The 21,443-nt window shown below is 41.9% G+C and overlaps 1 protein-coding gene across 2 annotated transcripts in view; it reads right to left on the reverse strand.

The window, feature by feature from the left end:
* The window catches only part of LOC136668387 (potassium/sodium hyperpolarization-activated cyclic nucleotide-gated channel 1), a 165,625-nt gene that overhangs the window by 54,182 nt on the left and 90,000 nt on the right, over window positions 1–21,443 (reverse strand). For both annotated transcript variants that reach the window (XM_066645879.1, XM_066645880.1), the window contains exon 3: window positions 16,312–16,473. In XM_066645879.1, coding sequence (XP_066501976.1) covers window positions 16,312–16,473 — 162 coding nt within the window. The remainder of the gene's footprint in view (window positions 1–16,311; window positions 16,474–21,443) is intronic.

Here is a 21,443-nt window from a genome sequence, read left to right on the forward strand (position 1 = left end):
TGTTCTCCCAGTGTCTGTGTGGGTTTCCTCTGGGTGACTGTCTGTGAGGTGTGTGGTGTGTTCTCCTTGTGTCTGTGTGGGTTTCCTCCGGGTGACTGTCTGTGAGGTGTGTGGTGTGTTCTCCTTGTGTCTGTGTGGGTTTCCTCTGGGTGACTGTCTGTGAGGTGTGTGGTGTGTTCTCCTTGTGTCTGCGTGGGTTTCCTCTGGGTGACTGTCTGTGAGGTGTGTGGTGTGTTCTCCTTGTGTCTGTGTGGGTTTCCTCCGGGTGACTGTCTGTGAGGAGTGTGGTGTGTTCTCCCTGTGTCTGTGTGGGTTTCCTCCGGGTGACTGTCTGTGTGTGCTCTATTGTTTGACACTTGAAGATGAAACACAATGTAAAAAGCCTCTCAAATGTGTTTCTTTTGTGTTGGCTCTGGACTCCAGCACATTGCACAGGAAACGAAGCAATTACTTTGAGGTTAAAGTTCAGATATGATCTATTTAATATTTACCATGTTTTAGGACCATAAATAATTGGACAAAATTGTTTCAAAACCTAGTTGCACTAAAGGGCCATTAGTTAATGAACAAGAGAATGAACGAACAGCAGAGTCCTTTCAAAAATGTCTCTTTCTTCATTCTTTATCACATCTGCAGTTCATAGTTGTTGCCTTATTGGAGAAAACGCAGTCATATGCAAAAGTTTGGAGACCCCTTGTCTAATTCAGTTTTATTAATTTACTAAATGTAAATAAAGATAACGCCCTCTCCAGGGTGTGTTCCTGCCTTGTGGCCAGTAAATCGGGATAGGCTCCGAACCCACTGTTACAGACAATGAATGAATTCATTAAATTAGTTAAAGGAACAGCAGAAACATTAGGTAAGATTTGGTGTAGTCACATGATTCTGTCCCAATCTGAAACACGGAAGCAAAGTGGTTGAGAACCAAAAGACTGGAGCCAACCAAGCGACTTGAGCAGCTTGTACCAAAGAAAAATTCAGTATCTGTTGTTTGGAGGTGTTTTGATTTTAGTGAAGACAACACTGAACATAACGTGGTTTTAAACATATATATTTATATATAAAATCAGAAACCATAGTAGTACGTGCAGCAGCATTGTGTGTTGTCAGTGACTGATAATGAGTTTATCTCCTGCTGATTCTCCTGCAGAATTGTATTGCAGCTCTAATTAAATCCACCTGATACCTCCATTCACATTCTCCTGAAGATCAACTCAATCAGGACTAAGACTTGAAGAGAGGATAAAAAAAATTAAAAACTGCTCAGAGTAAGAGGCTATTATCAGCAAAGAGCGTGAAGAAGGCTTCCCTCATAGTAAACACTGCAAGAGTTCATTGGAAGAACATCGTAGAGAGACGATGAGAAGATTCAGGTGTATTCACGCTCTGAAGTCTAGGTCTATGAGACACTATGCAATAAGCCAATGGTGTTGTTGTTGCTATTTCGATACCTGAGACAAGAGGAATGTCCAACTGCAAAAATCAAGGAAGAATAATGTTATATTCTTGCTGCCCCCCCAAAAAAAAATGCATATTGTGATGGAATGTCCTAGAATTAACTTTTTGTGTTGTATTAATTGTTGGTAAATTGACTTTTAAATATTATGGCGACTTAAAAGCTTTCAGGCTTCCTTACTTCACGCCTATAATGTAGGACCCTATAGATAGATGATTCTAGAAAAGTGTATGAGGCTCTCTTTTTAAATTGATGTGTCCTGCACTGTAGAGTAGCGGTGTAATGTCTGCATCTGAGATGAAAGGGAAAAGAAAGGATGGGGAAAAAAAGAGCAGCTAAAAATAGAGGAGAGATGGTCCAGAATTCCTAACACTGAACGGCCGATGGGGTTTCACTGCCAGGTTCACTGCTAACTTTTCTCTCCAGATTAAATCAGACTGTGTTCTGGACTTCTGACCGAACACGGCCCTGTGGCCTGCAGGAAGGAAACGTCACCAACACATTGCCAGGTCTCTGACACTTACCTCCAGGTGAATACAGGGGTCAGTTGGAGAAAGCTGCATAAACACAGGTCCAGCACTTTGACTGGAGAGTTTCAGATGAGGAGGCGCACACTATGCACCAATATCAGGACTCGTTTTCTCCTATGTTTTCTGACTTTTGGCAGCCCACAGAAAACTGAATTTGTTTTCTTAACTCACACTCTGTGGGTTGGTATGCTCCAGATCCCAAAATGCATTTGCTAATGTAGTAAATTATTACGTTCTGTTTTCATAATATGCCTTAAAAGTGGAACTGGTGGCATCACAATGTAACCTGGCAAGAAATTCACGGCAGATATCAATGGAGGAACCAGAATGCAACCACCATGCACTACATTTAAGACTGAAGAAAACAAATAAGAATCCAGAAATCCAAGCAAAGCCTTGTTTTTAGTACTTTGAACAAACACAGTTAACACAATCTTAATAGTCAGTCATAAATATGTCCTGCTCATATATAAATGGGGTGGCATGGTGGTGCAGCAGGTTAGTGTCGCAGTCACACAGCTCCAGGGGCCTGAAGGCTGTGGGTTTGATTCCCTCTCCGGGTGACTGTCTATGAGGAGTGTGGTGTGTTCTCCCTGTGTCTGTGTGGGTTTCCTCTGGGTGACTATTTGTGAGGAGTGTGGTGTGTTCTCTCTGTGTCTGTGTGGGTTTCCTCTGGGTGACTGTCTGTGAGGAGTGTGGTGTGTTCTCCCTGTGTCTGTGTGGGTTTCCTCTGGGTGACTGTTTGTGAGGAGTGTGGTGTGTTCTCCCTGTGTCTGTGTGGGTTTCCTCCAGGTGACTGTCTGTGAGGAGTGTGGTGTGTTCTCCCTGTGTCTGTGTGGGTTTCCTCTGGGTGACTGTTTGTGAGGAGTGTGGTGTGTTCTCTCTGTGTTCGTGTGGGTTTCCTCCGGGTGACTGTCTGTGAGGAGTATGGTGTGTATGGGTTACAGATAATGAATGAATGATTATATCAATCCATTCATGGAATCATCAAAACACTTAAAGCAACTTTGATTATAGGTTAAAACTCTTGTGTACTGCTCTTGAAATTGTAGTTATGTAGATTATGAGGTGTTGCCCTGGCAGGCACTCTATGTAATGCAGTTCTAGGAGTGAAGAATGGATCTGCATAGACTGACAAAGACATCCATTTAGTTTCAGCCTTAAAAGGCCTTAAAAACATCCTAGTCTAGATTTTTGATTTTAATATTCTAAAATGTCAAAGAGGCCTCTATTAAGGTCAGCTGGCGAGAAATGAAAAAGGAGAAGGAAAAAAAGTGCTGCATCTTTAATTCCTGTCCTCTCAGCAGCTCCAGAGACAGCGAGAGAGGGGGTGGGGGGGCAGCTCTGTCGCCAAGAGTGATGTGGCCTTTCCCTTAATTATTTACTATCTTGGCATGAAGTGGGGGCATATTTTGTGCAACATAAATGATTTATTCCTAACATCTATAAGCCTGTGTTATTGTGATATACAGGATATATGACTCGTTTGGGTGCCAGGACAATCTCTTAATGCAAAATTCATGTTGCCTTGACATATGCAGCGCATAAACTTGGGCTTACATTCATCTGTACAATTAAATACCCCATTTATTATTCATTAAAAGGTGAAAACAAATACATTTGGGCTTTGTTTATGAAGTGTGATATATGAAATCTCATATGTAAACGATATCATGGCAGCTCTTGGCTTGGTTTAACATTTATGGAGACAAAAGTTGCAAAAATGGGGGCACTGAGCAACATTTAGATAATTGACTTTAGCCCTTAGAGGACTATAACGATTCCTGCCAAATTGTTAGACATTAAATTTATGTTATATGTCAATTTAAATGTTATGTTTATTACTTTTTTTAAGTAAATAACAATTATATATAAATATATATAATGTAACATTGTTATTTACTTAAAAAATAATGTAATTGACCATGTCAAAGATGTGCCACTTTTTAATAAAAAGTTATATTATGGATCATTGATCTTAAGGGTTAAGGCGCAGCAGTGAAATACTTCTGATGTGTTCATGCCACAGTTACGTAACGCACCCAGTCTGTTTGCAAATATTTCAGATGTATCCAGAACAACATGACAACACAGAGCAGTGTGGGTTAAGGGTTATGTAACACAGAGGTATTGTGCAAGTCACAGAGTACATGTAAACTACCTTTGGGTCTTAAATTATATTATAGGATTAGGCCTGATATGAAATGATCCTAAATCTATTTCAGAAGCTCATCTGTTCTCTTACACGGCTGTATGAGAATCTACTGTCACATGGGTCCTGCAGCTCAGCATCCTGTTTATTTTGTTTACATTTGAATTGTGTAAATTCATCGTATATGGCTGTTTTACTTTATTTGTATAAATCTGTATTATTATTATTATTATTATTATTATTATTAGCTTATAAAAGTGCCATTTTTTTCAGTGTAGAGCAGATTCACCAGAATGCAAACGAAACACCCATTTCAAAAGAATGTCTATGATTGTGGATAAATGCTGTTCTCTCTGGTTGTTTATATTCAGAAGCTAAAGTGGAACGATATGTTTGAAGTTGAAAGTTGAATTTCGTCTGTACGTTTTTATTCACTGTAGGAATTACTTTTTGTTGGCGACTCAAAAAAAGTGTCCGTAGGTGATAGTGTGTGAGTGAATGTGTGAGTGTGTGTGTGTGTTGCCCTGTGAAGGACTGGCGCCCCCTCCAGGGTGTATTCCTGCCTTGCACCCAATGATTCCAGGTAGGCTCTGGACCCACCGCGACCCTGAACTGGATAAGGGTTACAGATAATAGATGGATGGATGAATGGTTAGCAGTCTCCCGAGTCTGGAGACAATTCCACCTTAAATGATCCAAAACAGCAAAATAAGTACCACCTATGGAGCAGGAATAGAGCAATATCCTCATTTAAGCTTGTGCTTTTCAATGTTTGGAGTTCTCTTTATTGCCTAAAAATACTCCACGCCATTGCCATGAGCAGATAGATAGATAGATAGATAGATAGATAGATAGAGAGAGAGAGAGAGAGAGAGAGAGTAGCATACCTGACCGAGACAGGTTTTTTTTTTTACTCATTTACAGACACTGGGACTTTGTGAACGCATCAGACACACATCATTTTGAGCACACAATCATAACTGAGAGCAGCAAATGGTGAGGAAGCATCTCCTGGATTTTATAAAAGTGTTTTTTAATTACAATTGTGAACATTGCCTTTAAGGTGGAACAGAGGCAATACAGCTGCCATGCTATTTATGGTGGATGTGTGGCAACATAAAGTAAATGCTGCATAATTTCAGGTGGAATGGAGGCCACTGTAAATGTAAATGCCACTGACAGAGTCAAAAATCACATATAACAAAAACTTACAATAGCTGTTTTATAATGTCTAGCTTATTGTTATATTTTTTATCATTAATATATTTTCAAACTGAATTTGATTTGCACATCTAGTGTGATTAAACGCATTATATCCCAGCCTCTGTTCATTTGACCAGCTGAACGTCTTGCTCTGCCTGTCACCTCCTGAACACACTACCCCTAGGAGGTTGTTAGATTTTCTTTGAGGTTTCACTGTGGGTACAAGTTCACACTCGTTACATCGTTCAGCACTGCTGACCTGTCTGATGGCTAAATCAGCTGATCTACTTGACCGCTCTCTCTCAGTTCGGACTCTGGTCTGACCGACCTTACCATGCACAATGAGCCTCTCAGTGTAGTCAACATAGCATGCTATAGGACGGTTTAGTTACCAAACATTAATATCCTGCAAGTCACAGATTAACATGTGATAAGATTATACACTATATACATGATACAATAATCAGTTTCAAACCATATGTTTGTGGACACCTGCTCATCCAGTGCTTGCCCCTTTACTACAGGACTGTGTCAAGCCTTTGCCCCTCTGGTTAGACTTTACCCGAAATGTTGGGAAATTTCTGTGAGATTTTCATGGGATTCAGCCCTGAGAACTTTGGTGGTCAGACAGTGACGTTGGATGTTTAGTTCTGGATCACAGACACCACTCCAACACATCCCAAAGGTGTTGGATGGTGCTCTATCACTCCAGAGAACACAGTTTGATCCCTACCCAACTCACATGGGGACTTTATACTCTTCTAGCTAATGCTTAGCATTAAAGTGAAGGACAGTTGTGATAATTATCAAATGACCAAGAGTGCAGCAAGTCCAGGTTTTCATGTATGTAACAATAAATATACATGTGTTATTTAAAAAGCGTATTTATTAGCACCTTTTTTCGATGTATTTACTGAATAATAAACTTGAGAATGTAATAAATCCTGAGATTGTTAACAGATAAGTCTTAACATTCAATATTCATTCATTCATTCATTCATTCATTCAGTCCAGGGTTGCGGTGGGTCTGGAGCAAACCCGGAATCACTGGGCGTGAGGCAGGAACACACCCTGGAGGGGGCGCCAGTCCTTCACAAGGCAACACACACTCACACATTCACTCAAACCTATGGACACTTTTGAGTCACCAATCCACCTACCAACGTGTGTTTTTGGACTGTGGGAGGAAACCGGAGCACCCAGAGGAAACCCACGCAGACACAGAGAGAACACACCACACTCCTCACAGACAGTCACCCGGAGGAAACCCACGCAGACACAGGGAGAACACACCACACTCCTCACAGACAGTCACCCGGAGGAAACCCATGCAGACACAGAGAGAACACACCACACTCCTCACAGACAGTCACCTGGAGGAAACCCACGCGGACACAGGGAGAACACACCACACTCCTCACAGACAGTCACCTGGAGGAAACCCACGCAGACACAGGGAGAACACACCACACTCCTCACAGACAGTCACCCGGAGGAAACCCGCGCAGACACAGGGAGAACACACCACACTCCTCACAGACAGTCACCCGGAGGAAACCCACGCAGACACAGGGAGAACACACCACACTCCTCACAGACAGTCACCTGGAGGAAACCCACACAGACACAGGGAGAACACACCATATTCCTCACAGACAGTCACCCGGAGGAAACCCACGCGGACACAGAGAGAACACACCTCACAGACAGTCACCCGGAGTGGGACTCAAACCCACAACCTCCAGGACCTGGCACTACTGTGCCGCCCCAATATATTCAATATTATTTAATTATATTTATATTATTATATTATCTTATATAAAACTGATTTGGAAGAGTTTAAGGAGCTTACAATACTGTACATCCCTTTACGTGTCCAAATGTTCTGAACTGAAGAGAGTACACAGCACAGCATAGGATTCTAAACTGAGCTCAGGTTTTCCTGAGCTTAATCCTCATTAACAATCTCCAGCTGACCCACTGTGGCCATTCTCACCCACTCACACACCTCAGGCTTGATTTACCACCCAGCAGGGTCACGCTTCTCTCAGAGACCACCCACCCAGCCCCTAGAGAAAAAAGACTGAGCAGCAATCTTTACTCATTTTTCATCTGCATTGATTTTTGGGAGGAGAAAGTGCCACAGAGATAAACATGCCAGAGTGGCATTGATTGGGCATTGTACAAAAGGAAGGATGAGTGAGAGAAACAAACAGAGAGAGAGAGAAATAGAAGATACTCCGTTGTCCATCTACCTGTACAGACTGATGAGTAATAGAACACTAAGTCAAATCACTTCCTAAGAAAATCTGGTCCTTGCTGTTCATTTGCAGTTACATCGTATCCAGGGAGTCTTCACTTAAAAGTGCCCAAGAGAACACAATAACACACTGCACACAAAAGCAGCACGGACGCAATTAACATTTACTGAGAGTAGAGAACGAGGAAGAGGAGGAATAAGGAAGGAGAAGTCGTTTATCTCAATCTGTGTAGAAAGAGCTCAGGGGGGATGCATCCCATTAAACAACTGAAAGAGTGACGACTTTATACAGATGCTTGTGTTGGACTGGAATCCTGTGTCTGGAGCTTCATGAAGGTATATACCATAACCGCAATGTACAATCTATGAGTTACATCACAATAATGCGGTAGAAGCACACAAGCAGACACACAAAAAAACAATGGAAATGCATGAGTAGGAAAGTAGCATTAAAGTAGCATCCAAATTCCACCAATAGGAGAACAACATGGCTGACAATCCACTAATGAGAGAGAATGATTGTTGAAAACCCCAATGATAGGACAATGATGTGGCAAAGAATTTACCAATAGGAGAACATCATGGGTAAATATCCACCAATAAGAGTTCAGCCTGAAATCCACCAATAAGACAACAACGTTGCTGAAGTTTCATCAATATGACAATTCATCAAGAACAGTAAGAAAAATAGTGTGCGATATCACAATTATTTGTACATTTTACCATGATTCCTATTAATAAACGATTATTTTATTGTTGTATTTGTGACCCTCACTGTTCAGTGTCGAGGCCTGTGCTGTAAATACGCTCCAGTGTTAAAGCTGGGGTAGTTTTTCTAATGTCGCTGGGAGCTTGTTCCTCTCTTGTTTTGTGAGCACTGTTTATATTTGGTGTGTGATTGTGCTTTGGTCGCTGAAACATTGTTTTTCTCAGTGTTTACATTTGACTTCTTTTTGTACAGTGTCGTCTAAATTAAAGTCAGAACACAACACATCCAAAGCACAGATGTTGTGTTGGTATGAGCTGCTCGAGTCGCTCGATCAGCCTCAGTGTTTAGGTTCTCCTCCATTTTGCTTCCATGTGGCAGATAGGGTCAGAATCATGTGACTACAGCGTGGTAGTGTGGTTTTAAAGAGACAATACATGAACACACTGTGGGGACATAATAGAAGTTTAAAAAGAAACAGTTAAAAAATGATATAATCGATATAGAAAATATTATGTTGATTAGAAATTTGATCAATTGTCCAGCCCTACCTGAAATCGACAAAAACTGCAGAGTAATTTTACAGTATGGAGTAATTTTACTGAACTGTGTTTTTGGGATCTTATGTTTGTGCTTGTGTATTCCTAAAAATCACATTCTCTGTTTTAGAGAGAGAGAGAGAGAGAGAGAAATGGGGGGGGGGGGTACTTGGCTGATCACCTGAGGCCAGAGTTTAAGTCACAACCTCAACATTTTTCAGCTCCTAATCTTGTTCCTCTGCTGTTCTTCACCATCGGCATTCGACCTCTGTTCTGCTCAATGAGAGAGAGAGAGAGAGAGAGAGAGAGAGAGACAGACAGAGAGAGAGAGAGGCAGAGAGTGGGAGTGCAAGAGGGAGAGAGAGAGAGAGAGAGAGACAGACAGACAGACAGAGAGTGACAGAGAAAGCAAGACAGAGAGAGAGAGGCAGAGAGTGGGAGTGAAAGAGGGAGAGAGAGAAAGAGAGAGAGAGAGAGAGAGAGAGAGAGAGAGAGAAAGACAGAGAAAGCAAGACACGCAGAGAGAGACAGGCAGAGGATGGGAGTGAAAGAGGGAGAGAGAAGGGATGCATAGGGAGGTGCGAGAGACTATAATTAAAACTGTCCAGAGGAACATGCTTGTGACTGGTGCTGTGAAATGTACTGAAATGGTTAATGCCTCTTTTATGAAGCCTCTGCAGCTCTGAAACTTGTGCTAAATGGGTGTATTACTTTATATTCATATAGTCCCAGCTCTAGAAAGGCAGTCCCTTAAACATGAAATCCTCTGTGGCGACGAACAAAAAGAACAACAACATGTGTTGTGGTCTATTTTAAATCAAAGGTAAGGTGCTATTTCAGGACTATTGTGGAAGTACATTAACATCACAGAACAACCGCTCAAACATCCCTAAAAACCCCAAAGCTCCCAGGACTAAATTCTCCTGAATAAAACGGCAGAGTAAATGTAAATATGGAATGTTTGCGTGATCCTCAATCCAATACCCCCTCCTTAAAAACACCACTGCAGCCTTAGAGGGCTTTCTTCTCTCTTAATGCATTTTCATTCTCCAGGAAAGAAGCTCCATGATGCAACAGTTACACACACTGATGTGTTTTTAATAACGTCTGGGAGTGAACACAGTAACCACATTAACTCTGAGCGCCGAAGTCTTCCGGCCAGGCCTCAGGAGACTGAGTCTTAGCACTAGCTCTGAGAGCTGCCAGCAACTTCGGAACGAGTATCAGTGGAAAAAGTTACGTTAAAACCAAGCACACCATTGTTTTTCTTGAGAAATTCCCAATAAGTTTGATGTGTCACATGACCCTCTTCCAATTGAAAAAACAAAAGTTGGATCCAACATGGCCGACTTCAAAATGGCCACCATGGTCACCACCCATCTTGAAAAGTTTCCCCCCCTCCCATATACTAATGTGCCACAAACAGAAAGTTAATGTCACCAACCATTCCCATTTTATTAAGGTGTACCCATATAAATGGCCCTCTCTGTATAAAACTGGCCCCAACTATAGCACCTGTCTTGATTTCAGGACAGCGATGTAAAAATGAATTACATTCTGCAACTCTAGGGGGAGCCCAAGAGCAAAAGAATCATTTGCAGACTAGTGGTCTGAAGACTTGAGACAGAGTTTTAACATTTGTCAAGCTCTTTAAGATTTGAAACTATAATTAATATACGTTAAAATGATCAGTATAAGCAGTATAGCTTACAGTAAAAGAAACAGAGGTGCTGCTTGATGTAAAACCACTGTACAAACAGTGTATATCAGATTAACAGCAGGCAGCCTCCAGTACACGACATACACCTCCAAATAGAATGTCTTTTAAAAACTCAGTGATTTTTAACTCAGGTATTTGATTTTTTTTCTGTAGTCCTGTTGTTTTTCTACAGCCCTCTAACGAATCATCTAATTAAATCTAATTCAAGGCCAGGAATGACGTGTCTTGTATTGTACATGTGTCTTTGACTGACATGAAAAATAGTTTCCTGTGTAATTTGGGGCACCTTTGTTCATTGCGCTAGGTCTATTCAGCTGAACTGTTTTAAGTTCCACAGGAAGTGATTTGAAAGGCACAGTCAGTCATTAATACCTTAAAAATAGAGTACATTTATTTAAGTGGTTATTAATCATTTTCACATGTTGAGATGAAAAGTCAAATAGTTTGGCTTTGGTGTCCCCAAACCAGTTTATGTTTCACAGAATGGGTCCTCCACATGGGTATGATCATATTTACAGACTCTCTGGTATCCAGGCAACTAGGTGTCAGTATAATGGCTGTTAAAGAACAAAAAGAAACAGCACTGGAGAAGACAACTGCTTTAAACACACACACACACACATATATATTAATTCATTTATTATCTGTAAGCGCTTATCCAGTTCAGGGTCGTGGTGGGTCCAGAGCTTACCTGGAATCATTGGGCGCAAGGCACGAATACACTCTGGAGGGGGCACCAGTCCTTCACAGGGCAACACACACACTCACACCTACGGACACTTTTTCTGAGTCGCCAATCCACCTACCAACGTGTGTTTTTGGACTGTGGGAGGAAACCGAAGCACCCGGAGGAAACCCACGCAGACACAGGGAGAACACACCACACTCCTCACAGACAGTCACCCAGAGGAAACCCACGCAGACATAGGGAGAACACACCACACTCCTCACAGACAGTCACCCGGAGGAAACCCACACAGACACAGGGAGAACACACCACACTCCTCACAGACAGTCACCCGGAGGAAACCCACGCAGACACAGGGAGAACACACCACACTCCTCACAGACAGTCCCCCGGAGGAAACCCACACAGACACAGGGAGAACACACCACACTCCTCACAGACAGTCACCCGGAGGAAACACACGCAGACACAGGGAGAACACACCTATATATATATATATATATATATATATATATATATATATACACTGAGCAAGATAATGAATTTGTGCCTCTGCATTTGGAACCTGTGATTTATCAGTTGCAAGCTCATTTCTCTAAACTTTAGCCTGTGGTTGCCCCATAATTCCTTCAAAGTGACTTTAAAGTCAGTTCAACAAACACTTTAAAAATCAAGGGTCTAGGTGTTACTAGCATTAACAAAATGAGACTCAGTGCCAGGCTCAATGCCAGCAGCAACAAATATAATCCCTATCCAAGAAAAGTGCCAGTCTGGCACGGAACTTTCGTGTTGGCATTCACTCCTTCACACGCTTTTATCACCATGATTACTCCATTTAATCTATTATCCACAACATGTCCAAGAGAGGTTCTAGATGTAATGATCCTGCAGGCCCTGAACGCGCACACCTACTCAACTGGGTGAGGTCCAAAACCCAAGTAGCTGGACAACAGCTCAGACAACTCAGGGTGAGTGTATGAGATTGTCCAGTGGTGTGAGTGTGTGATGGACTGGTGCTGTGTCCAGAGTGATCCCTGATTAAGATGAAACAGTAGAATGAATGAATGAATGGTCTCTGGGTTTTGCATAACACTTAATGTTATTTTATTAGGGCCAGGCTTTAAATAGAAAATCTATTTACAGGAACTCTTTTACTGTCAAAAATGAGAAACATGTGAAAGGAGTCCATCTCATCATTGAACATTGTGTTCTGAAGGAGCTGCATTTTCTGGAAAAAAAAAAAAATACAATGGCTTGAACTTTGCCAGAAGAGAAAGAAACAGCTCATACTCAAAGCAGGGCAATGATGTCTTTTTGCTAAAGGCTTTTTCCGAAACTATTAGAGCAAAGTTGTTTTTCCCCTGCTGGACATAAATGCAATTTCCTTTGTAAATGTACAATTATACTTTTTCTAAAATCACCATTTACCATATTCTACCATCAGTTATGAACAAAGCCCTAAAACCACGTTCTCAGGAACAATGCCAATGAAGAAGAACAACTGGATCCACAGAGAACCTGTATATGTGTGGGACATTGTATGTGAAAGTGACTTTGTAAACCTTAAAAACGTCATCGTAGTGCAATGGAAGTCAATTCTCTAAGTTAATGACAAACGGCAAGATTTTATTATTTAGTATTTTTTAAGAATACAGTTTGGAACCTCACACATTTAAGAGTAGGATAAGGAACTGGATCTAAACATGAAGAACTGGTCTCAGATCAGCAGAATTGGAAGAATACAATCTGGTTGTGAGGCATTAAAACAGACAGAACTGGATCTGAATAAGAGAGCGTCAGACAAAGCTCACAAAGACGGTCTAAAATAGAATCAAGCATCGTGTTTTTCCTTTCTCTTTGTCTCTCTTCTCTCCCTCTCTCTCTCTCTCTCTCTCTCTCACACACACACACACACACCCTGTCTGTCTCCCTCTCTCCCTATTATATGAGCTGTTTTAGTATTGCAGTATATTTCCATAAGAGACACATGAAACATTTCACAGCACACGTCAGTCGTAACAAGAAGTATCTGAATTTCTCTTGCCACAGTTTTAACTCTGCTCTGTCTCTGTCTCCTTCTCTCTCTCTCTCTGTCTCTCTGCATTGTAAAGATGGCATGATGTAAACCAGGGATGCCCTGATACAATCTGAAACATCTTTATCAGACTCTGTAAATTTTAATCAGGCATGAACCACTTTTCTGGTTCTTTGTTGAAGCCCTTTGTTAAAACACTAAGCTAATGCTGTGGTGTTTTGGCCTTTTCAAAAAGGATGTACTGTGTGCTCTGTCACTGTAGCATTTTTAAATTACCAGAAAAATAAATTGGGACTTGAGTTACTAAGTGTAAACCTAATGTGACTGGACTCTCTATAAAAACCTGAATACAGGATTAGATTAATCAACAACTGATCAATATTAAAGACCTCAGACATAATCAAGTAAATCAAGACCACCATAGTTCAGAGTTTCTACACTCATTGTACATTTTATCAGCTCCAATGAACATAAGGGAGCGGTTTGTAGTTCTACAATTTCAGACTGTCGTTCACCTGTTTCTCTGAATACGTCCTTATCCCAGTTTCCCCTTTGTTCTTCTATGATAAAGACACCCACAGAAGCCCCGACAGAGCAGGTATGGTTTGGGTAGTGGATAATTGTCAGCAGTGGTGGTGGTGTGTGTGCTGGTACGAGTGGATAAGACACAGCAGGGCTGTCCCTGACTATGCTTTGCCACCTTGTCCATGAAGATCAAGAACAGAAGCAGAGACAAGGCATAACCCTGGCAGAGCCCTATGCCCGCAGTCAACAAATAACAAACAGTGAACTCAACGCTGACAATGGGAACGGAACTCATACTCTGAGCATACAACGACTAAATGGTTTTGCATCAACAGCCCGAGCAATCTGTGCTTCCAGAGCACCTCCTACCGAATATCACAGTTAACATGCTCATAGAAGCAAAGATTCATGTCCCCTCACACATCTCCTGCTTCTGATTTTAATGCTGCAAAAACAAATTCTCTGTAGAGCCCTTGGGACAAAATTCTACAAAAAAAACTAAACGTACGATGTATACTTTTCAGCACAGGGTGATTTAAATGGCAAGAAATCTGCTCTGTTAAAAAGCAAGGGCGTGCACAGTATCAAAATAAAAGCAGCAGATAAATAATGCATGCCCAGGCACTATGGCACATTTTTATTTGAGTGTACCGCTAGTTACTCTGGGACCTATGGCATTTTAAAAAGATGTTGCATAACTGTGCATCTCGGTTATCTAATATGACGCTAAGCTAAAACTCTCTGGCAAAGTATGCAACAGGGGCAGAGATTTTCCTGTGACCACAGACGCACGCTGCTAATCTTTGTTGACAGACAAATGATAGCCTTTAAAGCCACATCTAGAGCTGAAGGGCTGGTTAGATCATCGCTAATATTCCTTCTGCTGACGATAAAATGCGACTAATTTGAATCATGTCATGCACAAAATGATTGCCTGTTTGGATTAAACTGAACTGTTTACATGCCCTGTTTTGCTGAAAGGCACCGTTCACTGTGAGTGAGTTCAGCGAATTTAAGGTGCAAGTTTGTGGAAACTGATCTTAAAACAATTCCCATAGAAATATGGGAATAAGGTCAACATGCTCAGTGTCTAGTGTCAGCTAAAGGTCAAACTGTGTCATCCAATACCAAAAATGTTTGGCCATATAATTGTATACAGAACTACTGCCCATCCATCCCTCTATCCATCCATCCATTCATCTGGGTTGGGCATGAAATGACAAAAGCAGTGTAAGACAATTTCAAAATGAATGTTACAATTTACTCTTATTGTACCACCTTAAAATAATCTTTGTAATGTTCATTGTACCACCTTAAATTGATATCTGTGTTGCAATGTTTCTGAGAAAGAAGTTGATGGTGTCTTATAGCTTCTGAGAGACTTCCCTCCAAAGAGAGAGAGAGAGAGAAAGAGAAACAGTATTCAAGTTTGAAAAGCCTCCAAGATAAAAGTCCTTGAGTGCTGGCAGACCACTAGTTGACCTTGAAGATTATAAGCTGAAGCCAGGAGCAGTGAGGAGCTGAAGGGGAATTTTACTGCAGCTTGTTAATTTTGCGTTTTTTGCTCGGGCGCCACGTCTAATGAGGAAGACTGACTGGTCTTCTGCTCTTAGCCCCAATACAAGTCCACTTTCAAACCATGACGGCTCAATTTTAATCACAGGCACCAGACACTCCAAAAATCCACATCTCCCCTCTCTGTCTCCTGACATTTCAGTGTGGATTAACCAGGTCAAGCTAGAACACTGTTCTGGCCTTTTTATGAAAGGTTCATTTTGAAGCCATTATTTTAAGTTCTTGCCTTTTCACAAACTCTCACTTAATATGGAAGAGAAAGAGGGGATTTCTGCTTCAGTCCCTTAATTCCTACTAAATCAGTTAAGTCATTGTTAGCTGGTATCACTTTACTGTTAATACTTCCCCTGCCTGGCTCCATAACTGGATGTAATCTGTATATAATCTGTTACACAGAGGTTCTGGGCTGTAGTGTTTTTACGTCTCTAATACACCTGCTCAGAATGGTCAATATTAATTGTATTACCTTCCTACCCTCCTCCAACGACAGATTTTGAAGCTGCACTTTTAAGGTGAAAATTGTGTTCTTTTAAAGTGGAGCTAGAGAATACATTGAAAGATTGGAGACTCGTAAAAGTCTTAGTTTTTCACTAAAGTCAACAACTTTGCTTGCATTTATTTCCCAAAAACATCCAATTTTCCTTTTTTAAAGCTGAAGAAGCGAAAGGATAAATTGCTAACAAGAGCATCACTTTATCACAATCTGGAAAAGCCAAGTCAAATAAAAAGTCAAATCCTGATGGAAATAATCGAGCACCTCCCTGTTATTTCCCACCAAAATGGACTGACTGTTGTGGTAACACCCCCCCACTGGTAGCCCCCGCCATTTCCCCAAAGCCCCAAGTGTCCACTGTTTCTGCCTATTCGCGTAGCTAATAAAACTAGAAATGAAATATATATTAAAAAGAGGGTGAATACTTACAACCATACCGTTTAGTGACACCCAGCAATCTGGAGGGAAGTCCTGGAGCAGAGGCACCAGGAACTGCAGACAGCCATCCCAGTGGCACAGCAACAGCATCATTCCAATCAGATTAAAGATTCTTACCACTGCACTCGCCAGGTCATAGGTCATGTGAAAAATCTGAAAGGACAAAACAAACAAAAAAGACATGAGTTGGTTGTTTCTGAAGGAGAATCATCCATTATCAAGTTCACTACAGGGACCAACACTGGCGGGCATCTACTCATCCAACATTTCAGCTTGTCCTTCTTAACTGCAGACAACACTCTTCACGGGAATACTTTAGAAAAATGTTGAAACATTGTGCCTTTGATCTGATTGCATTCAGCCCAGAGAACAACAGTGAGGTCAGGTACTACTGTTAGATGGTTGTTCTAGATCATAAACACAAATGCCACTTTTGTGGTCTGCAAAAAAAGGGTTAATCACTCCAGGGAACACAGTTCCACAGCTCCACAGTAGTGGAACGCCACATGAAGTCTGAAAGTGACATAAACATAAAATAAAACAGAGCGATCAGTGGTCAAGAGATAATGGGCAACAGGGCAGAACAACATAGAAAAAATAATAATACTCTGATTAAACTGCAGGTGGCACGGTAGCGCATCAGGGAGTGTTGCAGTCACACAGTTCCAGGGACCTGGGGGTTGTGGGTTCTAGTCCTGCTCTGAGTGGGTTTCCTCCGGGTGACTGTCTGTGAGGAGTGTGCTGTGTTCTCTCTGTGTCCGCGTGGGTTTCCTCCGGGTGACTGTCTGTGAGGAGTGTGGTGTGTTCTCCCTGTGTCTGTGTGGGTTTCCTCCGGGTGACTGTCTGTGAGGAGTGTGCTGTGTTCTCTCTGTGTCCGCGTGGGTTTCCTCCGGGTGACTGTCTGTGAGGAGTGTGGTGTGTTCTCCCTGTGTCTGTGTGGGTTTCCTCCGGGTGACTGTCTGTGAGGAGTGTGGTGTGTTCTCCCTGTGTCTGTGTGGGTTTCCTCCGGGTGACTGTCTGTGAGGACTGTGATGTGTTCTCTCTGTGTCCGAGTGGGTTTCCTCTGGGTGCTCTGGTTTCCTCCCATGGTCCAAAAACACACGTTGATAGGTGGATTGGTGACTCAAAAGTGTCTGTAGGTGTGAGTGAATGTGTGTGTTGCCCTGTGAAGGACTGGCGCCCCCTCCAGGGTGCATTCTCATCTTGCGCCCAATGATTCCAGGTAGGTTCTGGACCCACCGCGACCCTGAACTGGATAAGCGCTTACAGACAATGAATGAACGAATGATTAAACTGCTTCAGGCTGGGGTGTGGATACACATTTTTCACTCGTTCATTCATTCATTCATTCATTCATCTACTGTAATCACTCCCTGATCAGAGTTGCTGTGGATCCAGAGCCTAGTGCGGCGCAGGAACATTCCAACACAGTCCATCACACACTTACCCAGTCACTCACACCTGTAGAAACTTTTGCATAAGCAATTGATCCACCTTGCAATATATAAAATATATCAAAATGTTGCGTGCTCACTTCTGATGAAGTGTTGCATACAAATTAATTCTCTTGACACCGCAGCTCCATCTCCTTGGTGCTGACTAATGTAGCCGCCATTCTACACCCACCGATGGAGGAATGTGTTTATGAGCATCATGATTCAGCAGCAGTGGAGGCAGAAGGCATGTTGTGCTCAATGAGGATGAGAAGATTTATAGATGTTCTGGTGTTAATCACCTCCAGCAACAACAAAAACAACAACATCCAACTAAGTCAACACTAAAGAAACCATATCCCTCAGCTGACCACACTGAAGCTGCAGTGGTGAAACTACAGCATTCTTTTTATGACTTCATATTTTTTATTATTTAGATTTAAATGTCAAGAAAACTAAGCTTATGCTGTTTTCCAGATCATCTAACGTTGATTTGAATCCTTTTAAAATCACAACCTTGAGGAGATCTGGAAAGAGTTAGTAAATAAGTGGCATATGGCTAGAAGACAAATCTACTTTTAAGCATCACGTAAACAAAAAGGCAAAATCTTGGCTTCCTGTACAAACAAATTCCCAATACACAAACAAAAAGGATTGTTGGAGGACTATGGTGATGTGATGTGATGTGATGCATAGCCATGTATCAGTATTTACACTTTAATCCTTAGATTCCATATATCTTTCTGCTTTAAGGTTCTTCAGAGGTGAAACCTACAGCACACATCAGTGTTTACTGCGTGGAAAGCTTGGTTGGTCTCTAGATGTGCGTCTAGAAGCACATAAGTTCCTTTTCATTTTTAATGCACTCTCTTTTTAAAAAACATATTTGATTTTCTGGTCAGTTATATGTGTGTGTGTGTGAATGTGTGTGTGAGTATTACCAGGGCAAAATAGAGGTGAAATTAAGGTGAACAAATGAAAAAAAAATAGCATTAAAACTTCTTGCAAGGACTTAAAAGAAACAGGATGCTGTAGCAGTTGCCCAATGCCAAGTGTCAGCTAGAATAGTATAAAGTTCCCAAGCACTGGGCTAAGGGGTAGCAGTAGTTTGTTTGAAGGACATGTACACTACATTGCCCAAAGGATTTGCTCGTCTGTTTTCGCACACTTATGAGCTTGTTCCATCCCATTCGTAATCCATAGGTTTTAACAGGACGTCGGCCCACCCTTTGCAGCTAGAACAGCTCTTCTGGGAAGGCTTTCCGCAAGGTTTAGGAGTGTGTCTGACCATTCTTCCAGAAGTGCATTCGTGAGGTGAGGTCAGCCACTGATGAGAAGGCCTGGTTCGCTGTCTCCGCTCTAATTCGTCCCAAAGGTGTTCAATCGGATTGAGGTCAGGGCAGTCAAGTTCTTCCACACCACACTCGCTCATCCATGTCTTTCTGAAAGTGATTGGAACACCTGAATTCAATGATTTAGATGAGTGAGTGAATATTTTTGGCAATTATAGTGTATTTGAGCTAACTGTCCAGTATCTGACTTCATTATTGCTCTTGTGGCTGAATGCAAACAAACCCTCATAGAAATGTTTCAGGATATAGTCTAAAAGCCTTCACTGTAGAAGCCGTGACTGCACAGATAGAGAGAGAGAGAGAGAGAGAGAGAGAGAGAGAGAGAGAGAGAGAGAGAGAGATTTCTTGCAAGGCTTTTCATAGCCTAATCCTAAGAAGTGTACCCTTCCAGGGTCTTAGGACAGTGCATCAGACTCTTACATAATTCACGCATCCTCAGATGTTTAATATAAGCTCAGCATCCAGCACAAAATGACCACAGCGATCACCGCCAAAGCGGTCAGTCCCCTGTACACTAGTGCCACGCGAGGAATTAGGAGAGAATATGTATTCTTAATGCCAGTGTATGGATGCCTTCCAGGCCAGCTGTTGTTTTTTCCTTGAGGATAAAAGCTGAGCTGTTGGAGTCACTCAAGGACGTGTGCTGTACGGAGACGTGAAGAACCGTCTCCAGACGAGGATTAATCCCTGGGCTGGACACAAACTTTGTTGTCAAACTGATTTGGATGTAGGCCAGAGTTGGAGATGGGACAGATGTTTTGAGGTCTGTAGAAGCCCTCACTGGTCTGATGTTGGAAGCTGGTTGTTCAGTTTTGTTCAGCAAGATTTCCACTTTGAGTGCAGGGATTTCATATTTATAAATCTTAGGAATTAGTTTTTTCACATCTACTATGAATACTAAGTAACTTCTATGAATGATTCAGTCGTTGATTTGATATCTAATATAAATTATTTAGTACCTACTGTGAAATATTCAGTACCTAACATGGATTATTCAGTATTTACATGAATTAATCCATACCTAGTATAAGTGTTAATTGCCTTTTATTAAGTATTCATTCATTGTCTGTAAGCATTTATCCAGTTCAGGGTCCCACACAGACACAGGGAGGACACAGCACACAGCACAGCACACAGCACACTCCTCACAGACAGTCACCCGGAGGAAACCCACGCAGACACAGGGAGAACACACCACACTCCTCACAGACAGTCACCCGGAGGAAACCCACGCAGACACAGGGAGAACACACCACACTCCTCACAGACAGTCACCCGGAGGAAACCCACACAGACACAGGGGGAACACATCACACTCCTCACAGACAGTCACCCGGAGGAAACCCACGCGGACACAGGGAGAACACACCAAACTCCTCACAGACAGTCACCCAGAGGAAACCCACGCGGACACAGAGAGAACATACCACACTCCTCACAGACAGTCACCCGGAGGAAACCCACGCAGACACAGAGAGAACACACCACACTTCTCACAGACAGTCACCCGGAGGAAACCCACGCAGACACAGAGAGAACACACCACACTCCTCACAGAAAGTCACCCGGAGGAAACCCACGCAGACACAGGGAGAACACACCACACTCCTCACAGACAGTCACCCGGAGGAAACCCACGCAGACACAGGGAGAACACACCACACTCCTCACAGAAAGTCACCCGGAGGAAACCCACGCAGACACTGGGAGAACACACCACACTCCTCACAGACAGTCACCCGGAGGAAACCCACGCAGACACAGGGAGAACACACCACTTTCCTCACAGTCACCCGGAGCGGAACTCGAACCCACAACCGCCTGGTCCCTGGAGCTGTGTGACTGCGACTCTACCTGCTGCACCACCGTGCCACCTTATTATAAATTATTCAGTACCAAGTTAGAATTATTCAATATCTAGTTTAAATAATTTAATAACTAGAATTAATTTTTCAGTACATTGTATGAATGTCACAGTATCCAAGGTAAAACATTCAGTGCGTATTATCAGTTATTCAGTACCTAAAGTGAATTAATCCATACATTGTATAAGTTTTAATGACGTATTATGAATTATTCAGTGTCAAATTAGAATTATTCAATACCTAGTGTAAATTATTTAGTAACTTGTATTAATGATTTACTACTTTGTATTATTGTATAGAATACTTAATATTATTTGTATATTCAACATCTAAAATAAATATTTAGTACCTACTAATAATTAGTCATTACATCACATGAATTTCTCAGTATCCAGGGTAAAACGTTCAGTTCTTATTATGAATTATTCAGTACCTAAAATGAATTAATCCATACCTAGAATAATTATTCATTA

This window comes from Hoplias malabaricus, chromosome 15 (genome assembly GCF_029633855.1).
Source record: "Hoplias malabaricus isolate fHopMal1 chromosome 15, fHopMal1.hap1, whole genome shotgun sequence".
Taxonomy (NCBI): domain Eukaryota; kingdom Metazoa; phylum Chordata; class Actinopteri; order Characiformes; family Erythrinidae; genus Hoplias; species Hoplias malabaricus.